This window comes from Scyliorhinus torazame, chromosome 5 (genome assembly GCF_047496885.1).
Source record: "Scyliorhinus torazame isolate Kashiwa2021f chromosome 5, sScyTor2.1, whole genome shotgun sequence".
In the NCBI taxonomy this organism is placed as follows: Eukaryota; Metazoa; Chordata; class Chondrichthyes; order Carcharhiniformes; family Scyliorhinidae; genus Scyliorhinus; species Scyliorhinus torazame.
In genome coordinates, this window is record NC_092711.1 from 130912777 (window position 1) to 130930717 (window position 17941).

The following is a 17941-nucleotide window of genomic DNA, read 5'->3' on the forward strand; positions in this document are numbered from 1 at the left end:
GCTGAGATTTTCCAGCATTTTCTCTCTCCCCAGTGTGAACCCATGGTGTGTCCACAGGTTCGTTGACCTACTGGACCCACTGCCACACACGGAGCAGGTGAACGGCATCTGCCCAGTGTGAGTGCGCTGGTGTTCACTGAGTTGAGATGATTGCTTGAGCCCAGTCCCACAGTGAGAGCATCTGAACAGTCGCTCGTTGGTGTGAGCACCTTGATGGAGTATCAGGTCCCGGGAACATTTATAGCACTTCCCACAGTCTGGACATATAAAATGTCTTGGGTCCGTGTGAACTCACTGGTGCATCATCAAGTCAGATGACCGAGTGAATTTTTTCCCACACTCTGAGCAGGTGAATGGCTCTTCCCAGTGTGAACTCGCTGGTGTCTCAGCAGGTTGCACGACTGAGTGAATCCCTTCCCACACACGGAGCAGTTGAATGGTTTCTCCCCGGTGTGCACTCGCTGGTGTTGCAGTAGGCTGGATGATCGAGAGAATCCCTTCCCACAATCAGAGCAAGTGAATGACCTCTCCCCAGAGAGTCTGGGATGATGAATTTCCAGTTGAGACATGGATCTGAATCCCTCCTCACATTCCCATGCTTTCTCCCCAGTGTGAATGGAGTTTTTTCCTTCCATGTTCAAAATTCACAAATATTCAGGTTACGACCAATTGTGTGACTTTGAAGGCGGCACGTGGTGCAGTGGTTAGCACTGGTGCAGTGGTTAACACCGAGGACCCGGTTTCGAATCCTGGCCCTGGGTCACTTGTCTGTGTGGAGTTTGCACAATTTTCCCGTGTCTGCATGGGTTCCACCCCCACAACCCAAAGATGTGCAGGTTAGCTGGATTGGCCACGCTAAATTGCCCCTTAATTGGAAAAAAAACAATTGGGTACTCTAAATTTAAAAAAATTAAAAAATTGGGTGACTTTGTCTGATCCTGATGTGATGATTTGGGTTTCCTGACTGCAAATCCTCCTCTTCTAACTCTGAAATTGATTTGAAACAGAAAAATGGGAGTGACGGTGAACACACAAAAACAGGTTGTGAAATTGATCTGCATGAATCTGGTTGTGGGGCCGACACTGGGAAAAAGTGACCATGAAACTTGAATCTTTTGCATAAAATGAACTAGTTTGTTAATGCCCTTCTGGGAAGGGAACCTGCCACCGGCCTGAGCCCACACAAGATTTGGGCCGCTTCAATAACGCAAAAATAGGATCAGAAGTAGACCATTCGGCCCGTCGAACCTGTTCTGCCATTGAACACGATTGTGGCTGATCACAGTCTTCAATCCCACTTTCCCGTTAGCTCTCTGTGTCCTTTGACTTCCTGAGAGACCAAAAATCTCACCATTTCAGCCTTAAATATATTCAATGATGGATCATCCACAACCCTCTGGGCTAGAGAATTCTATGTGAGAAACAGAGTGAGAAAGAGTGAGTAGTGGGAGGGAGAGAGAAGCAAAAGAAATGAGGGTAAGGGAGAGAGACTGAGAACGGAGTGAGGGTAACAGGAAGCAATGGACCAACAACTGAATCACAATTTGACAGAATCTCCTAAACCCTTAACCTTTACCACCTGGATGGACCAAGACAGCAGATGTATGTGAACATCACCACCTGCAAGTTCCCTTCCAAGCCACACACTGTCTGAACTTGTCTGTCATCCAGTGCTGGATGAGCAGAACTTTCCTCCATTTAAATATTGAGAAGACTGAACCCATTCCCTTCCTCTCCCCTCTACCAACTCCACTCCCTTGTTACCAATTCCATCCCTGTCCAATGTCTGAGGCTGAAGCAGACTGTTCACAACCATCGTGAAATATTTCGCCCCCAGATGAGCTCTTGACCACACATCCACACGTCACCAAAATTGCCAATTTCCACCTCAGTAACATAGCTCGACTCCGCCTTAGTCCCTGTTCATCTGCTGCAGAATCCATCATCCATTCTTCTGTCACCTCTCAGCCAAATGATTCCAACGCACTCGCAGCCGGACTCCCAACATTAAACAACCGCCCCCCCCATCCCATCCAAAACTCTGCTACCCATGTGCGTATACACACCAAGTCTTATTTCCCCAGCTCCTGTGCCCGCTGATCTACAAATGCTTCCTTTTAAAAGGCACCAAAAGTTTAAATTTCTTTCTTCTTTTCCTCCATGGCAGTGATCATCCTGATCACTGTAATCTCCCCCACACACACACCCCATTGAGATCTCTACACTCGTTTAATTCCAGCCATGTGAGCATTCCTGATCTTAATCTCTCTTGAAGTCTGACACCAGGTTGAAGTCCATTTGGAATCACTCCAAACAAACCTGTTGGACTTTAACCTGCTGATGTCAGACTTCTTACAAAGGAAGATGGCGGCCGCTTTGTCCCCTCTGTGAGAAAGCTCCAGCCCCCGCTCAGGTATTTGGCTACCGGTAAGTTATTTTTCTGGAAATTCGGTTTATACAACATGTTTCCAAAGTGTGTCTGACGACCCAATGATCCATCTCTCCCTCCGACCCGCCATTCCCACCTTTACAGGTTGTGCATCCGACAAAGAACCTTGTCTGCGTCGCCATTAGTCACACTGCGCATGCTTCGCTCAGCCCAGTCCCGCCCCCTCATTCTCGCTGATTGGTTGGAGGACCAGCCGCTCCCGACCGGACCTCCGGACCCTCCCCCTCTTCCCCTGTTGGCGCGGAACCGCCGTCAATCATTCCCCGGGCATTGTGAGGTGTCAGGTGAGAGGTTGAGTGTCGGGGTTCACAAATCCCGAGTGCGGCCCCAGAGCCGAATGTTAAACAATGAACATTCTCCACTCTCACTTTACGCCATTTCCGGCTTCTCTCCACAAACGACCTCATCGAGACTGCAGTTAACACTGAAAGCAAGTTGCAATGAGGAAATAAGAAATAAACTTATGGATAGGTTAGGTGAATCTGCCAAAATGTGGCAGATGGTATTTAACGTGCATAAATGTGTAGTTATCCATTTTGGTCAGAGGAATAAAAAGGCAACTTATTATCTAAACCAGTATTTTTCAAACTTTTTTTTTTCCAGAAACCCATTTTTTCCAACCGGCCGACCTTCACGACCCACGTCAGACGACATTCGCGACCCACCTTCACGACCCACGCCGGCCGACCTTCGCGATCCACGCCGGCTGACCTGTGCGACCCACCATTTTCTCTTACCTTGTTTGTTGCTGACAAAAATGGAGGAAATGGTTTTGGGTCCCTTTGGCCCCAATGGTCCCTTTGGCCCCCCTCCAACTTGCAAAAAAAAGGCTGCGACCATATTTTAAAAAATGCGGCTGCACTGTGCATGCGTGCCCGATCATCAGTGCGCATGCGCATAGTTTTGCGCATGCGCACCGATGATCGGGCACGCATGCGCAGTGCGGCCAAATTTTTTATTATCTGTTCCTGCCGTTTTGAAAGCCACCGCAGCCGGCATTATTAAAAACCATCTTTTGCGCATGGATTTGCGCAATAGGGAGCGCCGCGACGGACGTCTCCGCGACCCTCCCTACACCCGCCCGCGGATCACGCCCCCGTGTTTGACAATGCCTGATCTAAATGGAGAGGAACTTCAAAATGCTTTTTGGAGAGAGGGATCTGGGTGCCCTTGTGCACGAATTGCAGAAACTTTGCAGGTGCAGCAGGTAATAAGGGAGGCAAATGGAATTTTAGCTTTCATTGCAAATGGAATAGAGTATAAATAGGGTAGTGCTGTTATAACTTTTTAGGGGTTTGGTGAGACCACATCTGGAGTGCTGCAGTTTTGGTCCCTTACTTGGACAACGACATAAATGCATTAGAGGTGGTTCAGAGAAGGTTCACCAGATTGATTGTCTTGTGAAGAGAGATTTGAGCAGTTTAGGCCCACACTCTCTGGAGTTTAGAAGAATGAGAGAAACCGAGTTAATGTTTCAGGTCCGCATGACCTTTCATCAGATCAAGAATAATGTGTTGCCATTAGGGACAAAGGGAGAAATCTGTGGGTGAAGCCAGAAGACATTGGTCGGATGTTGAACGAACACTTTACATCTGTCTTCCCCCAAGAGAATGAGGAGGTAGATATGGAACTCGAGCAGAGAGACTGAAGTTCCTGAGCAAATTTACATAGGGAGTGACTATGGACATTGGAGGTGCTGGCAGGCTTAAAAGTGGACCAGATGAGTTGTGCACGAGACTGTTGTGGGAGGCAAGGGAGGATATTGCAGGGCCTCTGACCCAAATTTTCTATTCCTCTCTGGCTACGGAGGCATTGCCATAGGACTAGAGATCAGCTAATGTGGTCCTACTATTTAAGAAAGGTTGGAGAGATAAGCCAGGAAACTGCAGATCAGTGAGTCTTACGTCAGTGGTCGGGAAACTATTGGAGAAAATTCTGAAGGAGAGAATCTGTCTCCACTTGGAGAGGCAAGATTTGATCAGGAATAGCCAGCATGACTTTGTCAATGTGCCTAACAAATTTGATTGACTTTTTTGAGCATATGACGAGCTGTGTAGATGAAGGTAGTGCAGTTGATGTAGTTTACATGGACTTCAGCAAACCTTTGACAAGATCCCAATGGGAGACTTGCAAGAGCATAAGACATCAGAGCAGAATTAGGCCATTCAACCCATCGAATCTGCTCCGCCATTCAACCATGGCTGAAATGTTTCTCATTCTCATTCTCCTGCCTTCTCCCCATACACCGGATACCCTTATTAATCAAGAACCTATCTATCTCTGTCCTAAAGACACTCAGTGATTTGGCCTCTACAGCCTTCTGTGGCAAAGAATTCCACAGATTAACCAGCCTCTGGCTGAAGAAATTCTTCCTCATCTCAGTTTTAAAGGATTGTTACTTCAGTCTGAGGCTGTGCCCTCAGGTTCTAGTTTTTCCCACGAGTAGAAACATCCTCTCCACGTCCCCTCTATTCAGGCCTCTCAGTATCCAGTAGGTTTCAATAAGATCCCCCCTCATCTTTCAAAACTCCCGAGTACAGACCCAGAAAAAGAAGGCAAATACACATGGGATACAGGGTAATTTGATAAGGGAATTCAAAATTGGCATAGCTGTAGGAGACAGAGGGTGATGACAGATGGCTGCTTCAGTGACTGGAGGCCAGTGACCAGTGGTGTAGCACAGGGATCTGTGCTGGGTCCCCTATTATTCATCATCTATATAAACAACATAGATGACTATGTCCAAATAGACTTGGGGTTCATAGATAGAACCTACAGTATGGATACAGGCCCTTCGGCCCAAACTGGTCCATGCTAACCAAAAAGCTTATGTAAGCTAACCCCATTTGGCCCATATCCCTCTAAACCTTTCCTATCCATGTATCTGTCCAAATGCCTTTTCAATGTTGTCAATGTCCCTGCCTCAACCACTTCCTCTGGCAGCTCATTCCACATACGTACCACCTTCTGTGTAAAAATGTTGTTCCTTAGGTTCCAATTATTTCCCTATTAACTTAAACCTATGCCCTCTAGTCCTCGATTCCCCAACCCTGGGAAAAAGACTGAATGCATTCACCCTATCCCCATGCCTCTCATGATATTATACACCTTTATAAGATCACCCCATAGTCTCCTACGCTCCAAAGAAAAAAGTCCTAGCCTGTCCAATCTCTCCCTGTAACTTTGTCCCTTGAGGCCTGGCAACATCCTTGTAAATCTCTTCTGCGCTCTCTCCAGTCTAATAACATCTTTTCTGTAGCAAGGTGACCAAAACTGAACACAATACTCCAGGTGCGGCCTCACCAACGTCATGTACAACTGCAACATAACTTCCCAACGTCTATGCCCTGACTGATGAAGGCCAGCATGCCAAGCCTTCTTCGCTGCCCTATATACCTGTGACTCCACCTTTAGAGAACCGTGCATCTGAACTCCAAGGTCCCGCTATTCCATGATACTCCCCAAGGTCCTACCATTCACTGTGAAAATCCTACTTTGATTTGACTTTCCAAAATGCAACTCCTCACACTTATCTGTATTGAACTCCATTTGCCATTTCTCGGCCCACTTCCCCAGCTGGTCAAGATCCCGCTGCAATTTTTGATAACCTTCCTCATTATCTACAATACCACCGATTTTAGTGTCATCTGCAAACTTACCGATCATGCCTTGTACATTCTCATCCAAATTGTTGATATAGATACAAACAGCAATCTCCCAGTTACTAATCTCCTAGGTACTCCTTGGCTTAGTTAATTACTCCAGTTTTTCAAATTTAGAACCGATTCCCAACTAGCCAATCAGCTTTACTCTGATGTCACTTTTCAGTTGTTTTTCCCCAGTCCCCGATACCCAGCAGGTAAGTTATTTATACTTACTGTTCCAAAGCTGTTCCTCCCCGGATTCGCACCAACTCCGCTCCTTGCCGACGAGTAAAAATGTTTTTTTCAACATTTCTCTTTAGCGGATATAAAAATACTGAAAATGGGATAAAGGTTCTTTGGCTGACAGTCAATCACTGTCCTGTAAGCCAACGAGTCCTTTTGCTTCCCAATTGGCCGAGGAAGGCAGTGTGTCACAAGGATGGATGTGTTGACCGATTAATGGCTGGAGGATGGGGGCAGGTCATGTGATCAAACCTCCAGGAATACATTTCATCAAAGTTGGCGAGGAGAGAATGTTGTGAATTTCTGTCCTAAACTGACGGTGAGGTTTCTGTAAATTTACAGGATAGTGGGAGTGGAGGTTTAACAGACGGGAAACGCAAACCAAACATCACATCACGATCTGGCAGAGTCACTCAATTCATCAGAAACTGAATTTCAGCAGCATCTGGGTGTGGGACGTAAAAGATTTGTCTGTTCTGTCTGTGAGGGGAGATTTCAGGTCTCAGTGTGACTGGAAAAGCCCAGAGATTCACAAACCCTGGTTAGACCAAACCTGGAGAACTGTGTTCAGTTCTGGGCAACAAACCTGAGGAAGGATAGAATGACCTCGGAGAGGGTATGGCAAAAATATCTGAACCCCCCGGGGTTAAATTACAAAACTAATTTGCACAAAAGAGTCAGAGACATGATGGCACAGAGAAGGGCATCCGGCCCATTGAGTCCATGCTAGCTCTCTGGAGCAATCCAGTCAGTCCCATTCTCCTGCTCTATCCCTGTATCCTCGCAGGTTTATTTCCCTCAGATGTCTATCCAATTTCCTTTTGAAATCAAATCATTAATTGTGTCTATTTTCAAACTCTCTCATAGGCAGCAAGTTTCAGGTCATTACCGCTCGCTGTGTAAAAACATACGTCTCATATCACCTCATATCTCCTGTACCTTTTACATGCAAACTCGGAACAGGCCACTCGGCCCCTCGAGCCTGCTCAGCATTCAATAAGATTGCGGCTGATCTCATTCTAACCTCAACTCCACATTCCTGCCTACCCCTGATGACCTTTCACCCCCTTGCTCACCAAGAATCTATCCAGCTCTGCCTTAAAAATATTCAAGGTCTCTGCTTCCACTGCCTTTTAAGGACGCGAGTTCCAAAGTCTTACAACCCTCAAGAGAATAAAAAATCCTCATCTCCATCTGAAATGGGTGACCCCCTCACTTTGCAACAGTGACCCCCTTGTTCTCGATTCTCCCACAAGAGGAAACATCCTCTCCACATCCACCCTGTCAAGACCCCTCAGGATCTTGTATCGTTCAATACAAGTTTTACCCAAAACTTTAAATCTGTGTCCCGACTGCTTGTACGATCAGTGAATGGAAACAGAGTTTCTTGTCCACCTGATGGAAATCTGGCATAATCTTGTGTACCTGAATCAAGTCTCCCTTCAACCCTCTTTGCTGGAACCATTCAGGTAAATCTCCTCTGCACCTTCTCCAAGAACCTTCACTTCTTCCTGAAGAGTGGTGACCAGAGCTTTATAAAGATTCATAGAATAGAATTAGAACTATAGAATTTCTACAGTGCAGAATCATAGAATTTACAGTGCTGAAGGAGGCCATTTGGCCCATCAGGTCAGCACTGGCCCTTGGAAAGAGCTCTTTACTCAAGCTTAAACCCATACTTCTACCCTGTCCCCATAACCCAGTAACCCCAACTAACCTTTGAACAATAAGGGGCAATTTAGCATGGCCAATCCACCTAAGCTACATATCTTTGGATTCACCTGAGGAAGGAGCAGTGCTCCGAAAGCTAGTGATTCAAAACAAATCTGTTGGCCTTTAACCTGGTGTTGTAAGACTTTTTACTGTGCCCACCCCAGTCCAACGCCGGCATCTCCACATCATATCTTTGGTCTGTGGGTGGAAGCCAGGGCACCCGGAGGAAAGCCACGCAGACACGGGGAGAAAATGCAAACTCCACACAGAGAGTCACCCGAGACTGGATTTAAACCCAGGACTCTTAAGCTGTGAGGCAGCAGTGCTAACCACTGTGCCACCATGCCACCCCATAACCCCATCTAACCTGGATACTACGGGGCAATTTATCAAGGCCAATCCACCGGGTGGAAACCCACACAGACACAGGGAGCGAGTGCAAATTCCACACACAGTCACCAGGGCCGGAATTGAACCCGGGTCCCTGGCGCTGTGAGGCAGCAGTGCTAATCGCTGTGCCACCAGAAGCATAGTTTCCATATTTCGGTATCAATATTTCTATTTATGAAGTTCAAGATCGAATTTGCTTTGCCAACTACTGTCTTAATATATCTTGTAGATATACAAAATCCCTCTTCACCTCTTTGGGTCAGTTGGGTTTTTATGACAATCCAGCAGTTTTCATGGTCACTTTTTCCCCCGAGTGCCGGCCCCAAAAATGACCAGATTCATTCAGCTCAATTTCACATCCTGTTTTTGTGTTTTTGTGGGTTCTCTCTCACTCCCTATTTTCTGTTTTAAATCAGTTTCAGAGGGTGTTCGAAGGGAAGGCTTCAAAGTCCAGAAACTCAAACCAAACATCCCATCAGGATCTGAGAGAGTCCTCAATTTATCATTTCCTGAATATCATCGGATTTTGAACATGGAAGGAAAAAGCAACGTTCACAGTGGGGAGAAACCGTACACGTGTTGTGTGTGTGGACGAGGATTCGCTCTATCATCAGGCCTCACAAGCCACAAATGCAGTCACACTGAGGAGAAACAGTGGAAATGTGCGGACTGTGGGAAAGGGTTCACTTCCCAATCCAAGCTGGAAATTCATCGATACAGTCACACTCCGGAGAGACTATTCATCTGCTCAGAGTGTGGGAAGGGATTCACTCAGTCATCCACTCCATCCACATACCAGCGAGTTCACACTGGGGAGAAACCATTCACCTGCTCAGAGTGTGGGCAGGGATTTACTATTTCAGCCCACGTGCTGAGTCACCAGCGAGTTCACACAGATGAGAGACCGTTTCAATGTCCAGAATGCGGGAAGTGCTATAAACGTTCTGGGGATCTGATGAGCCATCAACGTGTTCACACTGACGAGAGACCGTTTAGGTGCTCTCACTGCGGGACTGGGTTCAGACGATCATCTGACCTCACTGTACATCGGCGCATTCACACGGGAGAGAGACCATTCACCTGTGACAAGTGTGGGAAGGGATTCACTCAGTCATCCGACCTGCAGAAGCACCAGCGAGTTCACACTGGGGAGAGGCCATTCACCTGCTCCAAGTGTGGAAAGGGATTCACTCAGTCATCTGCCCTGAAGAACCATCATCAAATTCACACTGGGGTGAGGCCATTCGCCTGCACCAAGTGTGGGAAGGGATTCACTCAGTCATTCAACCTGCTGAGACACCAGGGAGTTCACACTGGGGAGAGACCGTTCGCCTGCTCCGAGTGTGGGAAGGGATTCACCACTTCGTCCCACCTGCTGAGACACCAACGAATTCACACTGGGGAGAGACCATTCGCCTGCTTAGAGTGTGGGAAGGGATTCAATGAGTCATCCGAACTGCTCAGTCACCAGCGAGTTCACACTGATGAGAGACCGTTTCAATGTGCAGACTGCGGGAAGTGCTTTAAACGTTCTGGAGAACTGATGCGCCATCAATGTGTTCACACTGACGAGAGACCGTTCAGGTGCTCTCATTGCGGGATTGGGTTCAGACAATCATCTTACCTCACTGTACATCAGCGAATTCACACTGGGGAGAGACCGTTCATCTGCACCAAGTGTGGGAAGGGATTCACTCAGTCATCCGACCTGCAGAAGCACTACCGAGTTCACACTGGGGAGAGACCGTTCACCTGCTCCAAGTGTGGGAAGGGATTCACTCAGTCATCCAACCTGCAGAAGCACCAGCGAATTCACACTGGGGAGAGGCCATTCACCTGCACCGAGTGTGGGAAGGGATTCACTGAGTCATCTGCCCTGCAGAAGCACCAGCAAGTTCACACTGGGGAGAGATTGTTCACCTGCTCCCAGTGTGGGAAGGGATTCACCACTTCATCCAACCTGCTGAGACACCAACGAGTCCACAAGTAACCACAGTGATTGGATTTTGCTGTTACTCACATTCCTGTTCATTTGGGTCTCTTTCTGCTGATAACAAACTCCAGCCTTTTTACAGGGGCTAATATTCTGGCTAAAAGTCAAATTATATTTGTGTGAAATACACAGCGTGTTGAAACTTTTTAATATCTCTGACACAAGTTAGTTCCTTTTGAAGTACTCTCGCTCTCCCCTGTCTCTTCCATCCTCACCTCCAACAAGAAGTGTGAGGAGCTTGTGGAGCTTCTTTGTGACTGAGATTGAGTAAATCCGATCAGCTGCCTCTGCTGCTTCCCTCCCTTCCACGAGCCCACCGGACCAAACTGTCTCTAAATTTCATCCTTTCCCGAGCTCTGAACCCACATCTTTCTCTAGTTTCTCTCCCATCTCCCCTCATGCCCTCTCAGAGCTCATCTTGTCCATGAGACCCAGCTCCTGCTCCATCGACCCTATTCCCGCTGAGCTACTGATCAGCCAACTACCCTGTGTCCATGGATATTGTCAACATTTCTCTCTCTTCTGTCCCTCTGTCCTTCAAAAACAGGGGCTGTTTAGCACAGGGCTAAATCGCTGGCTTTGAAAGCAGGCCAGCAGCACGGTTCAATTCCCGTACCAGCCGGCCCGAACAGGCGCCGGAATGTGGCAACTAGGGGCTTTTCATAGTAACTTCATTTGAAGCCTACTTGTGACAATAAGTGATTTTCATTTCATCTGCCATCATCACCCCCTCAATAAAACAAACCCTTGACCCTGCCATCCTTACAAATTACTGCCCCATCTTCAACTTCCCTCTCCTCTCCAAACTCTTTGAACATGTTGCTACCTCCCAAATCCTTGCCCATCTTTCCCAGAATTCCCATGTTTGAATCCCTTCAATCAGGTCTCTGCCCTGTCACAGTGAAATACAAGAGACAAACAGAATCTCACCCGGAGAGAAAGACAGACAATCCGGGAGCTTGGATCCAACACGGATATGTTCATAAGACCAGAAGACAAGGGTAGCAGCACAGTCATTATCGAGAGACAACAGTACCTGCTGGAGACAGACAGACAACCAAACAACATGAATCACAACACCAAGCTACCTAGACCCATATACCCGAGACAGGAAGGAGAATTGGAAATGGACTGGAAGAACTCAAAGACTCCAGACACATTAACCAAAAACAGATGGAATATATGAGGGGACAACAGGTAGAACCAAGGAAGTTCTACCTGCTCCTTAAAATATCCAAACACACAATAATAATCTTTATTATTGTCACAAGTAGGCTTACATTAACACTGCAATGAAGTTACTGTGAAAATCCCGAGTTGCCACATTCATGGGCCTGTTCAGGTCACTGAGGGAGAATTCAGAATGTCCAATTCACCTAACAAGGAAGTTTTTCGGGACTTGTAGAGGAAACCGGAGCACCCAGAGGAAACCCACACAGACATGGGGAGAACGTGCAGACTCTGCACATGTAGTGTCTCAAGCGGGAATTGAACTCGGGACCTGGCGCTGTGAAGCAATAGTGCTAACCACTGTGCTACTGTCAGGGAAATATCACCAGACAGACCCATCGGATCAGACTGTGAGAAGAAATCCATCCTACAGAATCATAGAATTTACAGTGCAGAAGGAGGCCATTCGGCCCATCGAGCCTGCACCAGCCCTCGGAAAGAGCACCCTACTTCAGCCCATGCCTGCACTCTATCCCCATAACCCAGTAACTCTATCCAAACTTTTTTTGGACAGTAAGGGGCAATTTAGCATGGTCAATCCACCTTACCTGCACATCTTTGAACGGTGGGAGAAAACTGGAGCACCAGGAGGAATCCCACACAGACATGGGAAGAACGTGCAAACTTCACACAGTCACTCAAGGCCGGAATAGCTGAAACATCAACACACTGCCACTGGTAGTTGAGGTACAGTGGTTCAATAAATATAATTAGTGGATTAAAAAAATGTATCAGAGGCGGCATGTGACGCAGTGGTTAGCACTGGGACTATGGCGCTGAGGAACCGGGTTCGAATCCCGGCCCTGAGTCACTGTCCGTGTGGTGTTTGCACATTCTCCCCATGTCTGCATTGGTTTCACCCCCACAACCCAAAGATGTGCAGGTTAGTTGGATTGGCCATGCTAAATTGGCCCTTAATTGGAAAAAAAAATTGGGTACTCTAAATTTATTTTTTTTAAAGGTGTATCATATGGAATAAAAACAGAAAATGTGAGATTATCTCAACAGGTCTGCAGCAGCATAGAATCCCTACAATGCAGGAGGCCACGGAGCCCATCGAGTTTGCACCAACCCTGCAAAAGAGCACCCCACCCAGACGCACTTCCCCTGCCCTCTCCCCGTAACCCCACTTGGACACTAAGGGGCAATTTTGTATAGCTAATACACCAAAGCTGCACATCTTTAGATAGTGGGAGAAAACTGGAGCACCCGGAGGGAACCCAGTCATGGGGAGAATGTGCAAACTCCACACAGTCACCCAAGGCTGGAATTGAACCCAGGTCGCTGACGCTGTGACAGCAGTGCTAACCACTGTGCCATCTTGCCACATCTGTGGTGAGAGAAACAGAGTTCACGTTTGTTGTCCCTTGTAACAGTTTTGTAAAAGGGTCAATGGACTCTAAAAAAAAGTCCACTGATGTGAAAAGAAAATGTTTCACTCAGAGGTTTGCACAGTAAGAAGTCTTACAACACCAGGTTAAAGTCCAACAGGTTTGTTTCTGTTGGACTTTAACCTGTTGTTGTAAGACTTCTTACTGTGCTCACCCCAGTCCAACGCCGGCATCTCCACACTCAGAGGTTTGACACAGAAAGCAGTTTCAGTCTGTGTGAAGCTCAATCTTCATCACACAAAGCCCACAGATTGATTGGCTGGAGGACCAGATCAGTCTGGTCCTCCAAATCGTCCCATTGGTGAACACCTCTCAGGCAGCCAATGAAGTTTTGAAACCCGCGCCCACGTGGCCAATGGGAAGAACTCAAAATGATGCAGAGCCTCAGCCAATGAGGGAGATATGGGATCAGCCCCACCCCTCATTCTCTCTAATTGGTTGGAAGTCCAGCCGCTCCTGCTCGGGTCTGCAGCCCCATCCCCTCTTCCTATTGGTCTTGACCTGCTGTCAATCACTGCCCGGGCATTGTGATGTGATGCATGTGCAGTGCGGCTCATGTCCAGGGACAGAGGCTTGATTGTCTCATCTTCAGGCGGGAAGGAGGCGCATAAGCGGAGGCAGCGTTAGGGGCAGTGGGTGGGAGGGGAGGCTTCACAAACACCCTGTGGAGGCCTCAAAGCTAAAACAAGAAATTACCGCTCCCGAGTTTACACCGAACGGGAAGGTTTTCCTGCGGAGCCTTTCCCCAGTTAACCACCACCATCCTCATTTGGGGCAAGGTGCAGCAGGGCGCATGCGCGGTGAGCCCTGTCCACTCAGCAGGACTGACAGTGATGGATTCTGGAAACTCCTTTCACAGGGGGTTACAAGGGGAGGATTTAAACACAGCAAAGTGAAATCAAACAAAACATTAAGAGCTGGGAGAGACACTTGATTAATCAGAACTTGGATATTATTGGCAAGCTTTGAGTTCCAGGTCAGTACCACTCTCCATGGGGGTTCACTATATGAGCAAACCAGAGACACAGGCTAGTGTTCTGGGGACAAGGGTTCAAATCCCATCATGGCAATTGGTGGAATGTAAATTCAATTAAGAATTTGGAATTCAATGTTCATCTCAGTATTCGTGACCGTGTATTCATTGTGGTGAGTTTGTGGGAAGGGGAGAGTGTATGGGACTGGGACTTGCAGCTCGGGAAACGAGAACAATAATTCTGCCCCGGGAACTAGAATTATGTGTTTTAAGTTTCTGTCCTGGACTAACCTCTGCAAATTGGTTTTATAGGGTCACAAGGAGTGGATTGACAGACAGGAAACTTAAATCAAACATCACATCAAGATCTGACAGTCAATTGATCAGGACCTGAATATCATTGGCTTTTGAATGTGGATGGAGAAATGTTTGTTCTGTCTGTGGGAAAGATTTCAAGCATCAGCGTGCCAGGAACAGCACCGGGACGGACACACCTCAGTGAGAGTGTTCCAGTGTAGGGACTGTGGCAAAGAATTTAATTACGCATCGTGTTGAAATTCACTGTTAATGGAAGACTTGTATTTCTTAAGCGCCTTTCACAACTTCAGGATGTCGAAATGTGCTTTACAGACAATGAAGTTCTTTTGAAGTGTAGTCACTTGTAATGTAGGAAATGCAGTCGTGAGATTGATAGCAATGATTGTGACCAGAGAATCTGTTCAGTGATGTTTTTAAAAAAATATATATTTTATTAAATTTCTCAAACATTTTCCCGTTTTTACAACTCAACAAGGGATTATACATTAACTAGTAAATAACATTATTTAAATAATATAGTGAACTAGCAACAAAAACTAAAAAGAGAAACAAATAGCAATAAAAAACACAGAATAGTGCTCCCCCCCCCCTGGGTTGCTGCTGCTGTCATTTCTATCTTTTCCTTATTGTTCTGCGAGATAGTCAAGGAACGGTTGCCACCGCCTGGAGAACCCCTGAGCCGATCCTCTCAACGCTAATTTTATTCGTTCCAATCTTATGAACCCTGCCATGTCGTTTATCCAGGCTTTCACGCCTGGGGGTTTCGCTTCCTTCCACATAAGTAGAATCCTACGCCGGGCTACTCGGGACTCAAAGGCCAAAATATCGGCCTCTTTTGCCTCCTGCACTCCCGGCTCTTCTGCAACCCCAAATATAGCCAACCCCCAGCCTGGCTTGACCCTGACCTTCACCACCTTTGAAATTACCCTTGCCACGCCCCCCAGAACTCATGCAGTGCTGGACACGACCAGAACATATGTGTATGGTTCGCCGAGCTTCCCAAGCACCTCCCACACTTGTCCTCCACCCCGAAAAACCTGCTCAGTCTTGCTCCCGTCATATGTGCTCTATGTAGGACCTTAAATTGAATCAGGCTAAGCCTGGCACACGAGGATGAGGAATTTACCCTACTTAGGGCATCAGCCCATAGCCCCTCCTCGATCTCTTCCCCCAGCTCTTCTTCCCATTTTCCCTTCAGCTCCTCTATCATCGCCTCCCCCTCGTCCCTCATCTCCCGGTATATTTCAGACACTTTGCCCTCTCCAACCCATGCCCCCGAAATCACTCTATCTTGGATCCCCTGCGTCAGGAGCTGCGGAAATTCCCTCACCTGTTGCCTCGCAAATGCCCTCACTTGCATATACCGGAAGGCGTTCCCCGGGGGCAACTTATATTTTTCTTCTAGCGCTCTCAGACTTGCAAACGTCCCATCTATAAACAGGTCTCTCAGCTTCCTAATTCCCGCTCGTTGCCAACACTGGAACTCCCCATCCATCCTCCCTGGGACAAACCTGTGGTTATTCCTTATCGGGGACCACACCGAGGCACCCGTCACTCCCGTGTCGCCTCCACTGCCCCCAGATCCTCACGGTTGCCACCACCACTGGGTTTGTGGTGTATCTTTTCGGGGAGAACGGCAGCGGCGCCGTCACCAGCGCTTTTAGGCTCGTTCCCTTACAGGACGCCATCTCCAGCTACTTCCACGCTGCTCCCTCTTCCTCCCTCATCCACCTACAGACCATCGACACATTGGCGGCCCAATAGTAGTCGCTCAAACTCAGCAGTGCCAGTCCCCCTCTGTCCCTACTGCGCTGCAGGAACCCCCTCTTTACTCTCGGGGTCTTTCCTGCCCACACAAAGCTCGTAATGCTCCTGTCTATTTTTTTAAAAAGGCCTTTGTGATCAGAATGGGGAGGCACTGGAACACGAAAAGAAACCTTGGGAGAACCACCATTTTAACTGCCTTCACTCTGCCCGCCAGCGGCACCATATCCCACCTCTTAAAGTCCTCCATCTGCTCCACCAGTCGCGTCAGGTTAAGTCTATGCAAGGTTCCCCAGTTCCTGGCCACCTGGATCCCCAGGTATCGGAAGTTCCTTTCCACTCTCCTCAGCGGCAGAGCATCTATCCCCCTTCCCTGTTCCCCGGGGTGTATTACAAAAAGCTTACTCTTCCCCATATTTAGTTTGTATCCCGAGAACTCTCCAAACTCCCTAAGTATCTGCATTACTTCTGGCATCCCCTCTACCGGGTCCGCAACATATAGCAGTAGATCTTCTGCGTAGAGCGACACTCGGTGCTCCTCTCCCTCTCTAAGCACCCCCCTCCATTTCTTGGAATCCCTCAGCGCTATGGCCAGTGGTTCAATTGCCAACACGAACAGTAACGGGGACAGTGAGCACCCTTGTCTTGTACCCCTATGTAGCCGAAAATACCCCGATCTTTGCTGGTTTGTGACTACGTTTGCCACCGGGGCCCCATATAAGAGTCTGGCCCATCTAATAAACCCCTCACCGAACCCAAACCTCTTCAGCACCTCCCACAGGTAGTCCCACTCCACCCTATCGAATGCCTTCTCTGCATCCATCGCCGCCACTATCTCTGCCTCCCCCTCTGGTGGGGGCGTCATCATCACCCCCAGCAACCTTCGTACATTAACATTCAGTTGTCTCCCTTTACAAACCCTGTCTGGTCATCATGCACCACCCCTGGGATACAATCCTCTATCCTTGTCGCCATCACTTTTGCCAGCAGTTTGGCATCTACATTTAGGAGTGAGATAGGCCTGTATGACCCGCATTGCAGCGGGTCTTTATCTCGTTTCAGAATTAGCGATATCGTTGCCTCCGACATTGTCGGGGGTAGCATCCCCCTTTCCTTAGCCTCATTAAAGGTTCTCGCCAAGAGCGGGGCCAACAGATCCATATACTTCCTGTAGAATTCCACCGGAAACCCGTCTGGTCCCGGGGCCTTCCCTGCCTGCATGTTCCCCAGTCCTTTAATCACCTCATCCACCTCGATTGGTGCCCCCAGGCCTGCCACCTCCTGCCCCATCACCTTCGGGAACCTTAGCTGGTTCAGAAAGTGTAACATTCCTTCTTTTTCCCCTGGGGGTTGGGACTTATATAGCCTCTCATAGAAGGTCTTGAACACCTCGTTCACTTTCCCTGCCCTCTGCTCCATATTTCCCGTTTAGTCCCTAACTCCCCCGATCTCTCTCGCCGCCATCCTCTTCTGAAGTTGGTGGGCCAACTGCCGGCTCGCCTTTTCCCCATACTCATATTGCATCCCCTGTGCCTTCCTCTGCTGTGCCTCTGCCTTTCCCGTGGTCAGCAGCTCAAACTCCGTCTGTAGTCTTCGTCTTTCTCTGTATAGTCCTTCGTCTGGGGCCTCCGCATATATTTTTTTATCCACCCTCAAAATTTCCCCCACTAATCTCTCTCTTTCTTTGCCCTCTTGTTTCCCCTTGTGGGCTCTGATGGAGATCAGCTCTCCTCTAACCACCGCCTTCAGAGCTTCCCATACTACCCCCACCTGAACCTCCCCATCGTCGTTGACCTCCAGGTATCGCTCAATACACCCCCTCACCCTTCCGCA

The 17941-nt window shown here is 48.1% G+C and overlaps 2 protein-coding genes across 6 annotated transcripts in view; one reads left to right on the top strand and one right to left on the bottom strand.

Moving 5' to 3' along the window:
• Positions 1-17941, bottom strand: part of LOC140419766 (uncharacterized) — a 38748-nt gene that overhangs the window by 5802 nt on the left and 15005 nt on the right. The window contains exon 1 of one of the 3 annotated variants that reach the window (XM_072503751.1): positions 2526-2594. The exons of 1 other annotated variant lie outside the window; for it this stretch is intronic. The gene's annotated coding sequence lies outside the window, so the exon portion shown is untranslated. One more of the 3 variants, XM_072503752.1, reaches the window with a different exon arrangement.
• LOC140419768 (uncharacterized) lies at positions 2339-16054 on the top strand. 3 transcript variants are annotated; one of them, XM_072503754.1, is made up of 3 exons: positions 2339-2427; positions 8856-10425; positions 14339-16054. In XM_072503754.1, exons 2-3 carry the CDS (start codon positions 8972-8974, stop codon positions 14418-14420), a joined length of 1536 nt encoding a protein of 511 aa, XP_072359855.1. In that variant the 5' UTR covers positions 2339-2427; positions 8856-8971; the 3' UTR covers positions 14421-16054. The 3 variants fall into 3 exon arrangements, 1 of the variants encoding a protein (XP_072359855.1); XR_011946023.1 differs by lacking the exons at positions 2339-2427; positions 8856-10425 and adding an exon at positions 10432-12349; XR_011946024.1 differs by lacking the exons at positions 2339-2427; positions 8856-10425 and adding an exon at positions 13223-14029.